Source organism: Ascidiella aspersa, chromosome 9, assembly GCF_963924565.1.
Source record: "Ascidiella aspersa chromosome 9, kaAscAspe10.2, whole genome shotgun sequence".
In the NCBI taxonomy this organism is placed as follows: Eukaryota; Metazoa; Chordata; class Ascidiacea; order Phlebobranchia; family Ascidiidae; genus Ascidiella; species Ascidiella aspersa.
Window position 1 is genome coordinate 17,898,604 of NC_139455.1, and position 22,066 is coordinate 17,920,669.

Sequence of the window (22,066 nt, forward strand, 5' to 3'; positions counted from 1 at the left end):
TTCCTTAGTAAAAAAGCACCTATACTTTTGCGACAGCATGGTTTCGTTTTAGTCGAGGGTTAGTCATTTGACTAAGTTTGTAATATTGAACAGTGAGGTGCTTTTATAGATGTACAACAATCACTCATATAGCATGCGTAAAGAAAATGTCCAAGCCACGAGCCAATCTAAAAACTATAGGCTCCTGTAGCATATTTATTAAAAGCGATTTTTTTGCCTTTTTGCTAGGCTTTTTGTACTTAGTTGGAGGAGTCGTTTAGCTTTACTTTATTTTAAACGACTAAAAAAGGTTGCCGGTGAAATATTTCCATCATTTAACTAATCAGGCATGAAAAGTCTTAGGAATTATTCTAATACAAATCGTTAAATTCGCATATTATGATTGAGTAAACTCTACTTTAAAATTGCAGTAAACCAGTAACCACAGGGGCAAATCGTCGCAACTCGCAAGACATATATAACTCGAATTAAATTAGGTATAGCGCCTGATCACACGTCTCTGGTATAAACCTTTTAAACTTAATGTCGCCCAAACAAGTGCCTGGTTTAGGCGACCGCATACAAAATGCTTTACAAAAAATAAACCGTCACTGGGCGGCGTTGGATCTTCCATAGCTCCGAAATTCGAAGGAAAAAAAAACTTGACGCGGCGCTCAGATGGCTGTATACCTTCCCATGTACTTCAAGCAGAAGCCCTGTGGCCTGTCGTGCCCACTTAAATAGTTTGGTTTCTGCATTTGTTCCAGCAGGCTCATAATCTGGCTGGCGGTCTGTTGCGCTTCGGGGACTTCCCCGCCCGCGTCGAGGCGCGTCGTTTTGCCCGGGTGGGGCTCGGAGGTGGGTGAGCGCTCGCAGGGGCTTTCACCGGACAGGGGGGCGTTGTCGGGGAGGATGTCGGGCCGCGACGCAATACGCTGTCTGACCTCATCGTCTTCGCTCATGTCTGGCCAATCGGAAGGCGAGGTTTCCGCGGTTTCTGCGCGGAAAATGGCGGGTGAAGTTTTGCGTTGCTTTGATGAGTTAAAGCAGTGGTTCTCAAACTGGGGCCCGCGAGCCAATTTTCTGGGACCGCGAAGCACCTAACAAAAATCAACTAGACCTCCTGAAGGAGAACATTTTAATTTCAACGTGTTTGCGCTCGTCATCAAAAGCTACGATTAGTTGTTCATTCACGTGATTGCATGCTTTGAGCTGAATTGTGCATTGTGACGTCATAATGGAGCGTTGTGCTAATAAGAATTACGTTTCCAGAGCTTGCTGTGCTGCCATTGTGGGTTGTACGTTCGCGGTTTAAAACTTATCGTGATTGCTTCGCTCAAATAAAGTGATTTCGTTAGCGTTAAAATAGTAAATACGGGATCAACAAGCCTACCTAAGACTGTATGTGCACCCGTCTAATTCTAACGTGTTATTTTATGTTTATTTATGTGTATTTTTAAGGGGACCGCGAGCAACTGAAAAAATTGCTAGGGGACCGTTGCGTAATTTTTTAGAATAAGTTTGAGAACCACTGAGTTAAAGGATGGCGATAATATTGGGTCGTATGCGATACCCGACATGCTAGATTGGTGTTTGTTCGATAACAAGGTGGTAACTGTATCGATCTGATGCCATATTAAGTTGTGCATTTAAGTTTAAGTCATGACTTGCGACCCAATGCGTGTACAAACAAATGGTAAAAGCATATGTATAATAAAAGTTTTACAACTTATTGTTGTTCGAAGCGGCGTGCTTCTCAAGCTATTGGACTTGTAGATTTTTTTAGCGTACGCAATTATGTGTTCTGTTCGAGGGTAGGATTCTGTTGTGGAAACACGTATTAAGTTTTGATTATTTTGTTAGCAGTAATGAAGTTATTTCGATCAGAAGGCCGAATGTTTGGCTCATGATATCGCGTATAAGTGTGTTGCACATATTGGAGACATTAGACCTGATAATTCATAATTCGACTTGTGTAGGTTGATAAATTGATACCGATCTGAAGTTAGAAATTACGGTTAGAAGAAAACAACAATATATTTTATACCTTGAAGTGATATGCTGTCGCTGATGAAGTTCGCTCCGGATTGCTTCTGTGGCGTCGAGGATAAATGCTGTTCAGCCTCGCTTTGCCTTCTTCTCTCTTTCGCGTTGACGAGAGTGCGCACGAGCGTTTGAAGTTTTTCAAGTTTTTGCTGCAAACAAAAAATAAAAGTAGATTACTTAATAAAAGGTTACACAACAAAACAACGGTTGCTAACCATTTAAAATTGACAACCCTTTAAAAACGTAGAGAGCGCGAAAAAGTTTATATTTACATAGTAAATGCTGTAAAAACTAGTTATACAGGACATGGTCTGCTACTTCTACCCAGGACTGGCCCCTGTCCATTGAACTATTTAATAAACCATTTGGCTTCAAAACAGTTCTGTTATCAACTAAACTTGACTTGTGAACTTACACGAGATTTATTGAAAGATTGGAATACAACCCAAACTGTTTTATGTTGCAATAATTTAGTTTAATAAGATAAAGCCAAATAAACCTGTATGGTGCAATATTTCGGCCTTCGTTGGAATAAAACGAAATTGAATAGAAGGATTTTTTGGACAGATTTAAATCGTTCCTATGCGACCCACTTGTTGACCCTTCGCGAACCATGTTTAGGCACCACTGTTTTAGGGAACACTCGATAAAACCTTCCAGCATTTAATGCGTAATTTATTTTGCGGTCGCACTAACAGCGGGAACACAAAATAAGACCTACAAGGCAGCAATATCTTAAGCAGATTAATCTACAATACCATAGCATTCCGACGACAAAACCATCGACAATACCATAGCATTCCGACGATAAAACCATATGCAATACCATAGCACTACGACGACAAAACCATCTGCAATACCATAGCATTACGACGACAAAACCATCTGCAATACCATAGCATTACGACGACAAAACCATCTGCAATACCATAGCATTACGACGACAAAACCATCTGCAATACCATAGCATTACGAGAAATTGGGTTAGGGTTAAAACTATACATGACCCACCTGCATAACTTCTCGTTCTTGAGCGATGGACGAAACGTACTCGTCCTTCTCGTGATGACGCTGCTTGAGCAGCTGACGTTGGTTGTGGTAGAGTGTGATTTACTCGCCTGACGGTTGAAAGAAACGAAACATTAAACACTTACCACACCATAGAAATGTGCCCTAAAACCGAGAAATCTACTGGTAAAAACATCACGCGCTATTCTGGGTACAATCCCAGTTATATGGACAAGTTGTGGACATCATTGTATGTGGAATGCCGTACATTTATTCAATTCAGCGATATAAACTTGTTTTATATTTGAGTACCGTGAGAGGAAATTATTAAGATGGGTAATCTTAAATCAGTAAGTGTAAAAGTGTTTAAACTGTATGCAATTTATTTGAAACGTTCAGTATTAAGGCATATAATAAGTTTTTTAGAGCACTCGTACAGCCCACATTGTGTGTGGCCCGCGAACAATACGCACATAACGTTGTATCCCCGGATGCTGACAATCTTGGGACCATCAAGCACTTTATCAAGCGCCTATCGTACATGTCGAGTTTCACAGTTTTGTAATGAATCAACGATTCGAATTCTTTTGTGGGCTGCAAAAAGCCGACAAACGTCGCTTTCCTAACGTAAATTTATTTATATCACACCGACAACGATTCTTTAAGTTCACTCTCCAATCAAACACGCAAGTTAAAAACGTTGGCCATTTCGATCCATGTTGTTGTAGTTGATTTTTTGCCAGTTTTAAACGCTAGCCGTTATCTTACCGATGGTGTCGCACTCGTTTTGCAGCAGCAAATTGATGTGTTCGAGCTCCTCCACTTTGCTCAGGGCGTCCACCGTCTCCGTCATTACTTTGGGAAAGCGATCCTAGAGCAAAACCAAAAAAAAAATTCATAAACTGACAGGTTTTGTCTATTCTACGGGAAGATTTGGGATTCATTGAATGAATGCCAGTGACCAAAAATACTTAAGAGTGTGGTGATACTTGGATAGCTTAGTGCCTTTTTATTAACTCAAACACGTCAAATGCACGAAGCACGAATTAGAACGCCAAAACTTGCAATTGTCACCCGGCGATATTTCACGCAATAACATTACGATAAAGGCTATAGACAAATTAGATACTCCGACTGAAGTACCAATTTCTTAGGCACTGTTAAAGTTTTGTCACTGCAAAGAATTGAACAGCAACTAAAAGAGTACCAGTCAATGCTGAATTCTGTATCAGCTCTACCACGATAGTAAATATTAAAATAAATCTCTTACCTTCTGCTTGGAGCAAAATTTTCATTGTAATCAAACGGACGTTACAAGGTTTGCCACATATATATTTCAAATAATTGAGAAGATATTCACATAAAATTTATATATTTTCAAAGACCTAAATCGAACGGACGTTACAGCAATTACCACATATATATTTGAAATGATTTCAAAGCTATTCATATAAAATTTATTGGTTTTCAAAGATCTAAATTTGGAGGCACCTGATGGTAAAATAATCAAAAATAGTGGTTTGGTCTGTTGCGTAAATATTAAAATTGTAGTTATTTTTGGTTAAGTAATACTAAAAGGCTTACATAATCCATATAAGCGTGGTCCAACTATGTTTAGTAGGGCGGGTCGCGAAAAAACTTTTTTTTCAAATCCACCTGCCTCATATGGATTTTGATAGATAGACACCTAAAACCGTTTTATACAAAGTTTAAGCTCATTTGAACATGTATTGGTGTGAGGAAATCGAGTTGAATTTTTGCCGAAAATCGCAAAATCGGGTAAAAATGCGAAAATTTAGGTTATGTTTAATCCATATTTTTTAAGTGAAATTCATTTGCTATGACCTTATTCTTGTTTTTTAGACAGTTATGGAATAACTGAAGCAAGGTAGATCTGCAGAGATTACATTTTAATATTTATTTGCAGTAGTATTAAAAGTTGGATTTTTTGCAAAAAATCGCAAAATTTATAAAAAGGCAAAATTTTGGATTGCCTGCAAACAGTAGTTTTCAAATCAAACATGACTTTAAATTAATGTACGATTTACTCAATTGTCTGACCCCCTTCTTGCGAAACACTGTCCCAAAGTGAAACAAGTAAGTCTGTGACAGTTTTGGAAATTACCGACTTATTTTTGGAAACATACTTTACGGGGAAACATTCCAAGGAGAATAAACGAGGTTTATTTAGTTTACAAGCTAGTTCTCGCTATGTCGTACGTGACCCAGCCAACGTAAGCGCGAAGTAACTTGAAGGCAATTTTCCATGGCCTTTTCGAAATGCCACAGGTTCTTTTTTGTTTGTTGGTCGTTTTCATCCCCCTGGTTAACAACAGCACAAGGCCAGTTTATATCGGCGCTTTGAACGAAACTAAATATATCCATTGGTTTTTCGGATTCTTTAAAACTTTCCGACGACAATCCGAGTGTCAATCAAAACTCACCGTTGCTTTGTTGAAAAATCTTTACGGAGTTTTCCTTTGTGATTACCTGAAACTTTTTTGTTTGTTCGTAGCCCGCAGATCGCTTACTGCGCCTTTTGTTTTGCCTTGCGTCTCTACAACAGTAATATCTATTTTAAAATTGGTTTCGACACAATGTAAACAGAGCAGCTGGAAACCACCCTGCAATTTCTAACGCTCGAAGGTGGTGGCGTCTGTTGTATTTGGCTATAGAACCCAATTTTATCGATGTCGCCACACGAAGAATCAACATTACGTGAATAGGGCTTTTTTTTTAATTTTTCCCGATTTCAAGCTTCAAAGAAAAATACCGTCGAATGTATGTAAATTTGTAGGTATATATATATAGGAAATGTTTTTTAAAACGAGACTCTATTGAATTTCGTGACGAGACAGCACGTGAAATACACGTCGGGCCTGTCATGGATGTAGGTTAATCGGCAAAGCGCATAGCAGTCAGTGGCGGACATTAGGTGTAACTGTTGGAAGTTGGACTATAGGTGCAATCAACAGTCATTATCGTTGACAATTAATTACAACTACAGCCACTTGTTAAGTCCCTGTAACATCGGCTCCGACAGATTTGGAATTCATAGCTAATATAATTGGCCCAAATGACTATTTTAAGATTTCTGTGTGATACAATAGTAGCAGCTTTCAAAAGCTATAGATTAGCAAAACGTCGTCATAAAACAGGTAACCGCGTTACTGAGATTTAGGTTTTTAATCTGATCTAAACAATATTTCTTCTGAGTTTTAGTCAGCCTAAGCGTATTTGAAATTAAGTGTAACAATGGGAAATACTCACCGAATCTGTCGATCAATGATGCAAGCAAGGCAGGCCAGAAAAACAACCAGCCCGCAGTGAGGTTCGAGCCCACGACCTCCGGTCATACAGGACCTTTGGTCATACCGGGCCGTTGCTCTAGAAAAGAGTGAGCTATACACCGGCATAGAGAGGAGCGAGTCGAGAAACAACCATACGCTAATACCTGCTGCATTCTGTTAGTACAAGCAACTTCATATTGAAGGGAATCAACAGTATCGTATCATTCAATAAAAGACACACACATGTGGGTTTAATAACAACTGTGATATAGCCCCTCAGAAGCTGTTTTTTGACCAACGATACGGAAGCCATAATCGTTTGTCAAAAAGCAGCTTACGAAGGGCTAGATCACAGTTGTTATTAAACACATATGTGTGAGTGTCTTAATTCCCTTCATTTATCAAGATAGCATTACTTAATTATAACCAGAAGAACTCAAAACGGAGACCCTGAACACAAAACTTCGTTCACTTAATCCAGCACTTGACTGAACTAAAACAATATATGGCTGCTTATTGTCAATCGACAAAATTCGTTTTCGGTTGGTTTTACAATTCGTTAAATGTCTCAGATATTTCTTATTTTGTGTATAATAAAACTAAGATTCTGTTAGGCCTAATAGTACTACTACGAGACCCAAACAAACTGACGCAAACTTAGCGTATGACCACAATTTTTTTGTTTTAGTTTCACCATTATAGTTATTGGCGATAATGACAGGACAAGATAAAGACGAGAAGAACACGTGGAAATATCAATTGTCGGGATGCTTCCGTAACAAAACCCTCTGCATAAAAGCCTTTCTGCTCCCATGTGTATTGGCAGGTGAATAGACGAATAAGAAAGTTTGTTAAAAGTCACCTTAAATAGTTTATAGCCCGCAGACCAGTAGAGCCAACACGCGGTTCGCGGGCCGCATGCCGTCATGGTCCAGTTTTATGCGGCTCTTTCGTTCGTTCTGTGTTTGAGATTTCTTAGGATGTACAATGTAGGCTACAGTTCCAACTTCTTTTGCTTAAGTTATTGATTATATTGTCGGTTCAAACTTATATTGTATGTTACTATATAAAATCAAGTCAATAAATTTTAGAAACTTCGACAGCGTGATGGTTTTTTTTAAGAAGTACTTAAACACCAATGATTCTATTGAATATATTATGTAATACGCAATAGTGTTAGTATGCAGCATTTTACAATAATATAACGGAGCAAGAAATGTATGTGTACAATGTCTCTTCGCGAAAACAGTTTTTGCCTATTTTACTACTTGAATATAAACAAACCTCATTTTGCACTTCCATATTGCCGTGGTACCCATTTTTTCTAAATAGAACATTTTGCAAATATAACCCAGCTAAAGCAAATAAGTGTTTTTTGCGGGCATAGTGGAGTTGTCATTATAATAGGCCCTACTCAATGAAAAATCAGAGATTTTTAATTCCTTGTTCGGATTTGCCCCTTGAATGTACAACAATAACTAAAACTAACGTGTGTTGTTTAGGGCAAACTGCTGAAGACACCAACCAGGGTTTCTTCGAGGAATGTTGTTTGGCCGCGCTTTGCTACCCTTGCGGCTCTTACTGCATGGCGATGACCAGACAGGCAACTAGAACTGAGAAAGGAATTGAAGTAAACTATTAACTTTTCCGAGAAAAAAAATTAGTGTATTCGAAGGTTTTTAGTGTATACAGGGAAAACTTTTGATTCGATCCGATGAATGTTTTACTGTAACAATCCGAATTTGCTTCACTACTTCGGTGAAAATTGAATGAATAACTTTTCCAGCTATTGTTTTCTTAACGAAATATTTATGGGGCAAATACTAAAAAAGCCTTTTTAATATTTATGCTCAAATTAAGACCTATCTTGGATTTGTAAGAAAAAAAATTATTTTTTTTTAACTTTTGTCATCACTATATCCATTCGAAATTTATCAAACTTTCTTAGACAAATTCGTGTAAAATGAATTTGAAATTCACATAAGCTACAAATTTCTATTTTCTACCTTCAGGGCACGTTCGCAGATGATTGTCTTGCATCGTTGTGCTGTCCTTGCTGCACTCTTGTACAAATTAGAATGGTGAGAAATAAATGCATCAGAAGTAGTAATATTAAAAACCAACTTGTGTAACCGATGTCAAGCCACGTTATTTCAACACTATACAAAATAAATTTAAGTGTGACAACAAAAATACAGTTATTTTGAATTATTAGCACTAACCACTAATAAATAATAATAATTAAACACCATTGTCAGGTAACGAGGTACTGCGTAAAACCTGAACTTAACAAAAAAGTTTACAAATACCCAATAATACTAGTCGGTTGAAGAACTTTTTTTATTTATACATTATATTAAAAGGTACCGTAGGCTTATTTATAGATTTACCAAGATGTCATTGTAATCCGTTAATTTTGTTTGTGAATTACAGGAACTCGAGCACAAAGAACAACGTATTGAGCGAAGTTAAAGGCCGGGAAAAATGAGTTCGAAGATGATCTGGTTTTAAGATCGTTTTACCCTACTTTGTAGAAATGCCACGAATTTATTTATTTTCTGTAGCCTCTTTAACAGACAAGTGTGAAGTTTTCTTGTTTTATAGATTAATTTTTATTTGTTTCTTTACCTTCGCCGAGCTGGTTAGTTTTTTTTTCGTGCTGAAACCTTGCATGCTATTGTGCTGAAATCTTTCCCATTTTTTCTCTTGTATTTAAGTGCGAAATGCAATGTCGTGTGCACTCTAAATGTTTGTTTTTATGATGATCAGGTACGACCAATGGTAAAGGTATATAGGAAAGGTGTGACAGTATAGGCAAGCTTTCCTATATTCTGGACGTTATCCAGAGCTATATATAAATCTTTGGAGATTTGTTTCAGAACCTTTACAAAGAAGTACGTTGATTAACATTGTTTGAACAAGAGGTGACGCTAGTTTGGTCAGTAAACAAAATTAAATAAAACTCAACTTGAACTTTAGTTATTTTACGTAGGATTAGGTGTTATTCCGCGAAATTTTGTTGCTAAAAGTAGTGCTTGGCTTGGAATCCGGGTAGCCCACTTTCTTGCAAAACAACAATAGATTGCAAATTGCTGGCGGTAATAGAACATTGCTATTAATAAAATGTTATTTGGAAAGGTTTTGCTGCTTCAAACGTCTGGGTCTCATTTCGACGGTAGGCAGATGAATGGCAACATTGACCTTTTGGAATTTGCCTCAAAGAAAGGTCTTCATTTGCTTAGTTATTAACATTTGTGCACCGTGGATGGATGTGTGTGCCTTTTAGAAAAGAATCCACAATTGCAAGCAACTATCGTTTTTTTTTGTAAACCATCTTCGTTCATGCACCACATTGTAAACCTATAGCGGTAAACTTGCGACACTAAAAGCTAAAAGCAACACAACTTATAGTCTTCTAAGATGAGCGTTCGTAAGTAAAGGCAAATAAAAATGCTTGGTACAATCGGCAACCATGGCACCGAATAAATTCTCTATTAATGGAAACATGTTGCTACACACTTGTATCGATTAGTTATTTCGAAACAAAAACGTTCTTCACTACAGCTGCTAAACAAAATGCCCTGTATCAGGGATGGCGAACCTTTTCATCGCGCGGGTTACAAACACGATCTTAATCCTTACAAAATGCTCAAGTGGGTCATGTATTTAGTTATTTGCTAATTTTATGCGAAACTTTGATGTTGCGTCGGTTCAAGTGTTATCGTCTCGGTTGGCAACCAAGGTTTTCATACGATTTCCAAATTCGGATTTTCACAGATATTGAAACCAAAATAGTTAACAAATGCTACAGCAATTTTTATGGGATTACAGGAATTCAGTAGAAAGCTTTTCAGCATGGTTTATCCAGGATTTTCAGATTTTTTTAGTCTGCGAGCTCTTACTTTCCAGTTTCCCTTTAAGCTTAAAGGATCGCCACGTTTTACAGCGATAAACAAAATGCGTTTAGTGTCTGCTTTTTGCACGCATTTGTTGAAAAGCAGTTAACGTACCGTACACCTACTTTCTTTGCACGACCCACAGATGGGCAACCACGATTTAAATAGTAAGGCTACATAGCGAAAAACTTATTTTTAAATTTATCATTTCCTGAAAATGATTGATAACTTGTTTGTATTTCTACAGGAACAAGTGGGTCCTTAAAAATCTGTGGTGTGTCACAAAAGTGGTTCGCCATCTCTGCCCTATATCGAAGAAAATACTCAAGACTGCCACAAGCGACAACTTTTCAGGACACCGGATCTTCTAATAGCAAGAATAACAAGTATATAATATTAATAACAGCAAAGGCAATAAATTTTCGAAATATGCAAGCAAGTGCTGTAACTGTACACAAAGTAACGCAACAAACCAAAGCTCCCGAGAAAGCGAATAAATACAAAAAAAAATGCGACTTAGAAGCGCTCAAAAAGGGCATTTGGGGCTCGTTGCCCGATAGCACCAATACTTGATATTGCACGTGTTGCATATCGTCGCGTTACAAAACGCAGTGTAAAGGATATTTCGTGTCTTCGTAAATAAACAGCACTTTGGGTTAATTTTGTGTTGCGCGCTTCCTATAGACAAAACACGCAACGCATTTGCAACTGGCGGTAAACAATCGTTTGCCACTGAATTTAGTTCCTTAGTAAAACAGCACCTATACTTTACATGAGCGTTTGGGTTTGCGACAGCATGGTTTCGTTTTAGTCGAGGGTTAGTCATTTGACTAGGTTTGTAATATTGAACAGTGAGGTGTTTCCATAGATGTACAATCACTCATATAGCATGCGTAAAGAAAATGTCCAAGCCACGAGCCAATCTAAAAACTATAGGCTCCTGTAGCATATTTATTAAAAGCGATTCTTTTGCCTTTTTGCTAGGCTTTTTGTACTTAGTTGGAGGACTCGTTAGCTTTACTTTATTTTAAACGACTAAAAAAGATTGTCGGTGAAATATTTCCATCATTTAACTGTTGATAACCAAGCAAAGTCTTAGGAATTATTCTAATACAAATCGTTAAATTCGCATATTATGATTGAGTAAACTCTACTTTTAAATTGCAGTAAACCAGTAACCACAAGGGCAAATCGTCGCAACCCGCAAGACATATATAACTCGAATTGAATTATGTATAGCGCCTGATCACACGTCTCTGGTATAAACCCTTAGTTGTCGCATGCCCAAACAAGTGCCTGATTTAGGCGACCGCATACAAAATGCTTTACGAAAAATAAACCGTCACTGGGCGGCGTTGGATCTTTCATAGCTCCGAAATTCGAAGGAAAAAAAAACTTGACGCGGCGCTCAGATGGCTGTATACCTTCCCATGTACTTCAAGCAGAAGCCCTGTGGCCTGTCGTGCCCACTTAAATAGTTTGGTTTCTGCATTTGTTCCAGCAGGCTCATAATCTGGCTGGCGGTCTGTTGCGCTTCGGGGACTTCCTCGCCCGCGTCGAGGCGCGTAGTTTTGCCCGGGTGGGGCTCGGTGGTGGTTGAGCGCTCGTGGGGACTTTTCCCGGACAGGGGGGCGTTGTCGGGGAGGATGTCGGGCCGTGACGCGATACGCTGTTTGACGTCATCGTCTTCGCTCATGTCTGGCCATTCGGAAGGCGAGGTTTCCGCGGATTCTGCGCGGAAAATGGCGGGTGAAGTTTTGCGTTGCTTTGATGAGTTAAAGCAGGGGTCGGCAATCTTTTTGGTCCTGCGGACCGGTTTGAAACTAAAAATTTTCCGCGGGCCGGCTTTAAAAACAACAAATGTTCAGTAAAGGTAACTTATTGCATCTTTTTTTTAATAAACTAATTAAAATGCATGTGCTTGTTTCTAAAACTTTCTTGCCTGAACGTCAAATAATAAATCATTTTGCAATGCATCTCATATGGCCACAGCACACTCGTTTGTTTTGAACCTCACCAGTGCTTAATACTAATTAAGACTTTTTATCATACCAATCAACCGTGGAGTATGTTTAAACGAAAGTTACTGTGTTTTGAATAGAAAACTACATTTAATTGTTGTTTGCCTTATTTTTAAGTTTCTTGGCATATTGCGTTCAGTTTGGGTTTAAATAAAATTTTAAATCTGGCAACCCTGCTACGGACCGGTGACGAACTCCTCGCGGACCGGCGGTTGCCGACCACTGAGTTAAAGGATGGCGATAATATTGGGTCGTATGCGATACCCGACTAGTATCTATGTATGTTCGATAACAAGGTGGTAACTGTATCGATTCGATGCCATGTTGTGCATTTAAGTCATGACTTGCGACCCAATGCGTGTACAAACAAATAGTAAAAGCACATTTATAATAAAACTTTTAGAACTTATTGTTGTTCGAAGCGGGTAGGATTCTGTTGTGGAAACACGTATTAAGTTTTGATTATTTTGTTAGCAGTAATGAAGTTATTTCGATCAGAAGGCCGAATGTTTGGCTCATGATGATATCGCGTACAAGTGTGTTGCACATATTGGAGACATTAGACCTGATAATTCATAATTCGACTTGTGTAGGTTGACAAATTGATACCGATCTGAAGTTAGAAATTACGGTTAGAAAAAAACAACAATATATTTTATACCTTGAAGTGATATGCTGTCGCTGATGAAGTTCGCTCCGGATTGCTTCTGTGGCGTCGAGGATAAATGCTGTTCAGCCTCGCTTTGCCTTCTTCTCTCTTTCGCGTTGACGAGAGTGCGCACGAGCGTTTGAAGTTTTTCAAGTTTTTGCTGCAAACAAAAAATAAAAGTAGATTAATTAATAAAACGTTAAACAACAAAACAACGGTTGCTAACCATTTAAAATTGACACCCTCTTTAAAAACGTAGAGTTGTTAGCGTAAAGCGCCAAAAAGTTTATATTTACACAGTAAATGCTGTAAAAACTAGTTATGCGGGACATGGTCTGCTATTTCGATCCAGGAAACCATTTGACTTCAAAACAGTTCTGTTATCAACTAAACTTGACTTGTGAACTTCTACGAGATTTATTGAAAGACTTGAATACCGCCCAAACTGTTTTATGTTGCAATAATTCAGTTTAATAAGATGAAGCCAAACAAACCCGTATGGTGCATACGGTTCGGCTTTTGTTGGATTAAAACGAAATTGAATAGAAGGATTTTTTTGACAGATTTAAATCGTTCCTGTGCGACCCACTTGTTTACCCTTCGCGAACCATGTTTAGGCACCACTGTTTTAGGGAACACTCGATGAAACCTTCCAGCATTTCATGCGTAATTTATTTTGCGGTCGTACTAACAGCGGGAACACAAAATAAGACCTACAAGGCAGCAATATCTTAAGCAGATTAATCTACAATACCATAGCATTACGACAACAAAACCATCGACAATACCATAGCATTACGACAACAAAACCATCTGCAATACCATAGCATTCCGACGACAAAACCATATGCAATACCATAGCATTCCGACGACAAAACCATCGACAATACCATAGCATTACGACGACAAAACCATCTGCAATACCATAGCATTACGACGACAAAACCATCGACAATACCATAGCATTCCGACGACAAAACCATCTGCAATACCATAGCATTACGACGACAAAACCATCTGCAATACCATAGCATTACGACGACAAAACCATCGACAATACCATAGCATTCCGACGACAAAACCATATGCAATACCATGGCATTACGACGACAAAACCATCTGCAATACCATAGCATTACGACGACAAAACCATCGACAATACCATAGCATTCCGACGACAAAACCATCTGCAATACCATAGCATTACGACGACAAAACCATCTGCAATACCATAGCATTACGACGACAAAACCATCGACAATACCATAGCATTCCGACGACAAAACCATATGCAATACCATGGCATTACGACGACAAAACCATCTGCAATACCATGGCATTACGACGACAAAACCATCTGCAATACCATAGCATTACGACGACAAAACCATCTGCGATACAATAGCATTACGAGAAATTGGGTTAGGGTTAAAACTATACATGACCCACCTGCATAACTTCTCGTTCTTGAGCGATGAACGAAACGTACTCGTCCTTCTCGTGATGACGCTGCTTGAGCAGCTGACGTTGGTTGTGGTAAAATGTGATGTACTCGCCTGACGGTTGAAAGAAACGAAACATTAAACACTTACCACACCATAGATAATGTGTCCTAAAACCAAGAAATCTACTGGAAAATCTACTGGTAAAAACATCACGCGCTATTCTGGGTACAATCCCAGTTATATGGACAAGTTGTGGACATCATTGTATGTGAAATGCCGTACATTTATTCAATTCAGCGATATAAACTTGTTTTATATTTGAGTACCTTGAGAGGAAATTATTGAGATGGGTAATCTTAAATTAGTAAGTGTAAAAGTGTTTAAACTGTATGCAATTTATTTGAAACGTTCAGTATTAAGGCATATAATAAGTTTTTTAGAGCACTCGTACAGCCCACATTGAGTGTGGCCCGCGAACAATACGCACATAACGTTGTATCCCCGGATGCTGACAATCTTGGGACCATCAAGCACTTTATCAAGCGCCTATCGTACATGTCGAGTTTCACAGTTTTGTATTGAATCAACGATTCGAATTCTTTTGTGGGCTGCAAAAAGCCGACAAAAGTCGCTTTCCTAACGTAAATTTATTTATATCACACCGACAACGATTCTGTAAGTTCACTCTCCAATCAAACACGCAAGTTAAAAACGTTGCCCATTTCGATCCATGTTGTTGTAGTTGAATTTTTGCCAGTTTTAAACGCTAGCCGTTATCTTACCGATGGTGTCGCACTCGTTTTGCAGCTGCAAATTGATGTGTTCGAGCTCCTCCACTTTGCTTAGGGCGTCCACCTTCTCCGTCATTACTTTAGTAAAGCGATCCTAGAGCAAAAGCAAAAAATTTTCATAAACTGACAGGTTTTGTCTATTCTATGAGAAGATTTGGGATTCATTGAATGAATGCCAGTGACCAAAAATACTTAAAGTGTGGTGATACTTGGACAGCTTAGTGCCTTTTTATTAATTCAAACACGTCAAATGCACGAAGCACGAATTAGAACGCAAAAACTTGCAATTGTCACCCGGCGATATTTCACGCAATAACATTACGATGAAGGCTATAGACAAATTAGATTCGACTGAAGTACCAATTTCTTAGGCGCTGTTAAAGTTTTGTCACTGCAAAGAATTGAACAGCAACTAAAAGAGTACCAGTCAATGCTGAATTCTGTATCAGCTCTACCACGTTAGTAAATATTAAAATAAATCTCAACAGTATAAACGCAATGGCCAACAAAATAGCAAAAAGTTAAAAATAATTGTTTTACTACAGCGATTTCTAGACACTTAAATTAAGCTGCTCATAAAATAAATTTAAAAAGATTTTCGAAAATCATAGTTTTTCTTCAATCAAATCAAATCAAAGCCATTTAAATATTTGAAGACTTAGTGAAACCTTACGTTACAATAATTAGCAACTCGAAGAGCTATTGGAGTATATTTGCTAACTGGCTGAATCAAATATCTCGAGAAAAACCCACCTGAAGCAAGGACATGTTCTTGACCAACGACTCGTGTTCTTCCATTGACACTTCCAGGTCCGGCGAAGGCCGGCTCTCGTTGTTTGCGGATTCCTGCAATGCGGAGGACCTCTCCAGCTCTGTCTTCTGCTGTTCCAACCTCCGGACGAAGATCGACTTTTCCTCCTGGAGGTCAGCGATCGAGCGGTTCAACTGAGACACCTGGTGGTAAAATAATCAAAAATAGTGGTTTGGTGTGTTGCGTAAACATTAAAATTGTAGCTATTTTGGGTTAAGTAATACTACAAGGCTTACATAATCCATATAATCGTGGTCCAACTATGTTTAGTAGGGCGGGTCGCGAAAACACTTTTTTTTCAAATCCACCTGCCTCATATGGATTTTGATAGATAGACACCTAAAACCGTTGTATACGAAGTTTAAGCTCATTTGAACATGTATTGGTGTGAGGAAATCGAGATGAATTTTTGCCAAAAATCGCAAAATCGGGTAAAAATGCGAAAATTTAGGTTATGTTTAATCCATATTTTTTACTTGAAATTCATTTGCTATGACCTTATTCTTGTTTTTTAGACAGTTATGGAATATTTGAAGCAAGGTAGATCTGCAGAGATTACATTTTAATATTTATTTGCAGTAGTATTAAAAATTGGATTTTTGCAGAAAATCGCAAAATTTATAAAAAGGCAAAATTTTGGATTGCCTGCAAACTGTAGTTTTCAAATCAAACATGACTTTAAATTAATGTACGATTTACTCAATTGTCTGACCCCCTTCTTGCGAAACACTGTCCCAAAGTGAAACAAGTAAGTCTGTGACAGTTTTGGAAATTACCGACTTATTCTTGGAAACATACTTTACGGGGAAACATAACAAGGCGAATAAACGAGGTTTATTTAGTTTACAAGCTAGTTCTCGCTATGTCGTACGTGACCCAGCCAACGTAAGCGCGAAGTAACTTGAAGGCAATTTTCCATGGCCTTTTCGAAATGCCACAGGTTCTTTTTTGTTTGTCGGTCGTTTTCATCCCCCTGGTTAACAACAGCACAAGGCCAGTTTATATCAGCGCTTTGAACGAAACTAAATATATCCATTGGTTTTTCGGATTCTTTAAAACTTTCCGACGACAATCCGAGTGTCAATCAAAACTCACCGTTGCTTTGTTGAAAAATCTTTACGGAGTTTTCCTTTGTGATTACCTGAAACTTTTTTGTTTGTTCGTAGCCCGCAGATCGCTTACTGCGCCTTTTGTTTTGCCTTGCGTCTCTACAACAGTAATATCTATTTTAAAATTGGTTTCGACACAATGTAAACAGAGCAGCTGGAAACCACCCTGCAATTTCTAACGCTCGAAGGTTGTGGCGTTTGTTGTATTTGGCTATAGAACCCAATCTTATCGATGTCGCCACACGAAGAATCAACATTACGTGAATAGGGCTTTTTTTTTAATTTTTCTCGATTTCAAGCTTCAAAGAAAAATACCGTCGAATGTATGTAAATTTGTAGGTATATATATATGGGAAATGTTTTTTAAAACGAGACTCTATTGAATTTCGTGACGAGACAGCACGTGAAATACACGTCGGGCCTGTCATGGATGTAGGTTAATCGGCAAAGCGCATAGCAGTCAGTGGCGGACATTAGGTGTAACTGTTGGAAGTTGGACTATAGGTGCAATCAACAGTCATTATCGTTGACAATTAATTACAACTACAGCCACTTGTTAAGTCCCTTTAACATCGGCTCCGACAGATTTGGAATTCATAGCTAATATAATTGGCCCAAATGACTATTTTAAGATTTCTGTGTGATACAATAGTAGCAGCTTTCAAAAGCTATAGATTAGCAAAACGTCGTCATAAAACAGGTAACCGCGTTACTGAGATTTAGGTTTTTAATCTGATCTAAACAATATTTCTTCTGAGTTTTAGTCAGCCTAAGCGTATTTGAAATTAAGTGTAACAATGGGAAATACTCACCGAATCTGTCGATCAATGATGCAAGCAAGGCAGGCCAGAAAAACAAGCAGCCCGCAGTGAGGTTCGAGCCCACGACCTCCGGTCATACAGGACCTTTGGTCATACCGGGCCGTTGCTCTAGAAAAGAGTGAGTTATACACCGGCATAGAGAGGAGCGAGTCGAGAAACAACCATACGCCAATACCTGCTGCATTCTGTTAGTACAAGCAACTTCATATTGAAGGGAATCAACAGTACCGTATCATTCAATAAAAGGCACACACATGTGGGTTTAATAACAACTGTGATCTAGCCCCTCAGAAGCTGTTTTTTGACCAACGATACGGAAGCCATTATCGTTTGTCAAAAAGCAGCTTACGAAGGGCTAGATCACAGTTGTTATTAAACACATATGTGTGAGTGTCTTAATTCCCTTCATTTATCAAAATAGCATTACTTAATTATAACCAGAAGAACTCAAAACGGAGACCCTGAATACAAAACTTCGTTCACTTAATCCAGCACTTGACTGAACTAAAACAATATAGGGCTGCTTATTGTCAATCGACAAAATTCGTTTTCGGTTGGTTTTACAATTCGTTAAATGTCTCAGATATTTCTTATTTTGTGTATAATAAAACTAAGATTCTGTTAGGCTTAATAGTACTACTACGAGACCCAAACAAACTGACGCAAACTCAGCGTATGACCACAATTTTTTTGTTTTAGTTTCACCATTATAGTTATTGGCGATAATGACAGGACAAGATAAAGACGAGAAGAACACGTGGAAATATCAATTGTCGGGATGCTTCCGTAACAAAACCCTCTGCATAAAAGCCTTTCTGCTCCCATGTGTATTGGCAGGTGAATAGACGAATAAGAAAGTTTGTTAAAAGTCACCTTAAATAGTTTATAGCCCGCAGACCAGTAGAGCCAACACGCGGTTCGAGGGCCGCATGCCGTCATGGTCCAGTTTTTTGCGGCTCTTTCGTTCGTTCTGTGTTTGAGATTTCTTAGGATGTACAATGTAGGCTACAGTTCCAACTTCTTTTGCTTAAGTTATTGATTATATTGTCGGTTCAAACTTATATTGTATGTTACTATATAAAATCAAGTCAATAAATTTTAGAAACTTCGACAGCGTGATGTTTTTTTTTAAGAAGTACTTAAACACCAATGATTCTATTGAATATATTATGTAATACGCAATAGTGTTAGTATGCAGCATCTACGGTGCATAATGTCTCTTCGCGAAAACAGTTTTTGCCTATTTTACTACTTGAATATAAACAAACCTCATTTTGCACTTCCATATTGCCGTGGTACCCATTTTTTCTAAATAGAATATTTTTGCAAATTTAACCCAGGTAAAGCAAATAAGTGTTTTTTGCGGGCATAGTGGAGTTGTCATTATAATAGGCCCTACTCAATGAAAAATCAGAGATTTTTAATTCCTTGTAAGGATTTGCCCCTTGAATGTACAACAATAACTAAAACTAACGTGTGTTGTTTAGGGCAAACTGCTGAAGACACCAACCAGGGTTTCTTCGAGGAATGTTGTTTGGCCGCGCTTTGCTACCCTTGCGGCTCTTACTGCATGGCGATGACCAGACAGGCAACTAGAACTGAGAAAGGAATTGAAGTAAACTATTAATTTTTCCGAGAAAAAAAAATTAGTGTATTCGAAGGTTTTTAGTGTATACAGGGAAAACTTTTGATTCGATCCAAAGAATGTTTTACTGTAACAATCCGAATTTGCTTCACTACTTCGGTGAAAATTTAATGAATAACTTTTCCAGCTATTGTTTTCTTAACGAAATATTTATGGGGCAAATACTAAAAAAGCCTTTTTAATATTTATGCTCAAATTAAGACCTATCTTGGATTTGTAAGAAAAAAAAAATATTTTTTTTAACTTTTGTCATCACTATATCCATACGAAATTTATCAAACTTTCTTAGACAAATTCGTGTAAAATGAATTTAAAATTCACATAAGCTACAAGCATTTTTCTATTTTCTACCTTCAGGGCACGTTCGCAGATGATTGTCTTGCATCGTTGTGCTGTCCTTGCTGCACTCTTGTACAAATTAGAATGGTGAGAAATAAATGCATCAGAAGTAGTAATATTAAAAACCAACTTGTGTAACCGATGTCAAGCCACGTTATTTCAACACTATACAAAATAAATTTAAGTGTGACAACAAAAATACAGTTATTTTGAATTATTAGCACTAACCACTAATAAATAATAATAATTAAACACCATTGTCAGGTAACGAGGTACTGCGTAAAATCTGAACTTAACCAAAAAGTTTACAAATACCCAATAATAGTAGTCGGTTGAAGAACTTTTTTTATTTATACATTATATTAAAAGTTACCGTAGGCTTATTTATAGATTTACCAAGATGTCATTGTAATCCATTAATTTTGTTTGTGAATTACAGGAACTCGAGCACAAAGAACAACGTATTGAGCGAAGTTAAAGGCCGGGAAAAATGAGTTCGTAGATGATCTGGTTTTAAGATCGTTTTACCCTACTTTGTAGAAATGCCACGAATTTATTTATTTTCTCTAGCTTCTTTAACAGACAAGTGTGAAGTTTTCTTGTTTTATAGATTAATTTTTATTTGTTTCTTTACCTTCGCCGAGCTGGTTAGTTTTTTTTCGTACTGAAACCTTGCATGCTATTGTGCTGAAATCTTTCCCATTTTTTCTCTTGTATTTAAGTGCGAAATGCAATGTCGTGTGCACTCTAAATGTTTGTTTTTTATGATGATCAGGTACGACCAATGGTAAAGGTATATAGGAAAGGTGTGACAGTATAGGCAAGCTTTCCTATATTCTGGACGTTATCCAGAACTATATATAAATCTTTGGAGATTTGTTTCAGAACCGTTACAAAAAAGTACGTTGATTAAGATTGTTTGAACAAGAGGTAACGCTAGTTTGCTCAGTAAACAAAATTAAATAAAACTCAACTTGAACTTTAGTTATTTTACATAGGATTAGGTGTTATTCCGCGAAATTTCGTTGGCTAAAAGTAGTGCTTGGCTTGGAATCCGGGTAGCCCACTTTCTTGCAAAACAACAATAGATTGCAAATTACTGGCGTTAATAGAACATTGCTATTAATAAAATGTTATTTGGAAAGGTTTTGCTGCTTCAAACGTCTGGGTCTCATTTCGACGCTAGGCAGATGAATGGCAACAATGACCTTATTGGAATTTGCCTCAAAGAAAGGTCTTCATTTGCTTAGTTATTAACATTTGTGCACCGTGGATGGATGTGTGTGCCTTTTATGCAAGAATCCACAATTGCAAGCAACTATCGTTTTTTTTGGCAAACCATCTTCGTTCATGCACCACATTGTAAACCTATAGCGGTAAACTTGCGACACTAAAAGCAACACAACTTATAGTCTTCTAAGATGAGCGTTGTAATTTCAAAACAAAAACGTTCTTCACTACAGCTGCTAAACAAAATGCCCTGTATCAGGGATGGCGAACCTTTTCATCGCGCGAGTACAAACACAACCTTAATCCTTACAAAATGCTCAAGTGGGTCATGTATTTAGTTATTTGCTTATTTTATGCGAAACTTTGATGTTGCGTGGGTTCAAGTGTTATCGTCTCGGTTGGTAACCAAGGTTTTCATACGATTTCCAAATTCGGATTCTCACAGATATTGAAACCTAAATAGTTAACAAATGCTACAGCAATTTTTATGGGCTTACAGGAATTCAGTAGAAAGCTTTTCAGCATGGTTTATCCAGGATTTTCAGAATTTTTTAGTCTGCGAGCTCTTACTTTCCAGTTTCCCTTATTAAAGGATCGCCACGTTTTACAGCGATAAACAAAATGCGTTTAGTGTCTGCTTTTTGCGCGCATTTGTTGAAAAGCAGTTAACGTACCGTACACCTACTTTTTTTGCACGACCCACAGATGGGCAACCCCCATTTAAATACTAAGGCTACATAGCGAAAAACTTATTTTTAAATTGATCATTTCCTGAAAATGATTGATAACTTGTTTTTATTTCTACAGGAACAAGTGGGTCCTTAAAAATCTGTGGTGGGTCACAAAAGTGGTTCGCCATCTCTGCCCTATATCGAAGAAAATACTCAAGACTGCCACAAGCGACAACTTTTCAGGACACCGGATCTTCTAATAGCAAGAATAACAAGTATATAATATTAATAACAGCAAAGGCAATAAATTTTCGA

The 22,066-nt window shown here is 37.9% G+C and overlaps 3 protein-coding genes across 3 annotated transcripts; 2 read left to right on the top strand and 1 right to left on the bottom strand.

Annotated features, from left to right (window-relative positions):
- Positions 1-533: 533 nt before the first annotated feature.
- Positions 534-4,626, bottom strand: LOC146133356 (uncharacterized). Its single transcript, XM_083397718.1, has 5 exons — positions 4,618-4,626; positions 3,791-3,904; positions 3,037-3,108; positions 2,027-2,174; positions 534-976 (listed from the first exon to the last, which is right to left on the bottom strand). Exons 1-5 carry the CDS (start codon positions 4,624-4,626, stop codon positions 654-656), a joined length of 666 nt encoding a protein of 221 aa, XP_083253844.1. The 3' UTR covers positions 534-653.
- A 2,406-nt stretch (positions 4,627-7,032) lies between these two features.
- LOC146133357 (uncharacterized) lies at positions 7,033-8,884 on the top strand. Its single transcript, XM_083396426.1, has 4 exons — positions 7,033-7,149; positions 7,826-7,953; positions 8,336-8,404; positions 8,757-8,884. The coding sequence occupies exons 1-4, from the start codon at positions 7,038-7,040 to the stop codon at positions 8,793-8,795; spliced, it is 348 nt and encodes a 115-aa protein (XP_083252552.1). The 5' UTR covers positions 7,033-7,037; the 3' UTR covers positions 8,796-8,884.
- Positions 8,885-18,566: 9,682 nt separating this feature from the next.
- LOC146133358 (uncharacterized) lies at positions 18,567-20,400 on the top strand. The gene is made up of 4 exons (XM_083396424.1): positions 18,567-18,703; positions 19,354-19,481; positions 19,869-19,937; positions 20,290-20,400. The coding sequence occupies exons 1-4, from the start codon at positions 18,592-18,594 to the stop codon at positions 20,326-20,328; spliced, it is 348 nt and encodes a 115-aa protein (XP_083252550.1). The 5' UTR covers positions 18,567-18,591; the 3' UTR covers positions 20,329-20,400.
- The last annotated feature ends 1,666 nt before the right edge of the window (positions 20,401-22,066 follow it).

What these genes read in the sequence shown, in the direction of transcription:
- LOC146133356 (XM_083397718.1), bottom strand. An exon ending in ACACCATCGGTAAGATAACG is followed by an intron (nt 3,109 to 3,790) that starts GCTAGCGTTTAA and finishes AACCAACGTCAG; the next exon opens with CTGCTCAAGCAGCGTCATCA. An exon ending in CGACAGCATATCACTTCAAG is followed by an intron (nt 977 to 2,026) that starts GTATAAAATATA and finishes TTTTCCGCGCAG; the next exon opens with AAACCGCGGAAACCTCGCCT.
- LOC146133357 (XM_083396426.1), top strand. Translation starts at nt 7,038, where the DNA reads ATGACAGGACAAGATAAAGACGAGAAGAACACGTGGAAATATCAATTG. An exon ending in GCTCCCATGTGTATTGGCAG is followed by an intron (nt 7,150 to 7,825) that starts GTGAATAGACGA and finishes TGTGTTGTTTAG; the next exon opens with GGCAAACTGCTGAAGACACC. An exon ending in GAACTGAGAAAGGAATTGAA is followed by an intron (nt 7,954 to 8,335) that starts GTAAACTATTAA and finishes TTCTACCTTCAG; the next exon opens with GGCACGTTCGCAGATGATTG.
- LOC146133358 (XM_083396424.1), top strand. Translation starts at nt 18,592, where the DNA reads ATGACAGGACAAGATAAAGACGAGAAGAACACGTGGAAATATCAATTG. An exon ending in GAACTGAGAAAGGAATTGAA is followed by an intron (nt 19,482 to 19,868) that starts GTAAACTATTAA and finishes TTCTACCTTCAG; the next exon opens with GGCACGTTCGCAGATGATTG. An exon ending in CTCTTGTACAAATTAGAATG is followed by an intron (nt 19,938 to 20,289) that starts GTGAGAAATAAA and finishes TGTGAATTACAG; the next exon opens with GAACTCGAGCACAAAGAACA.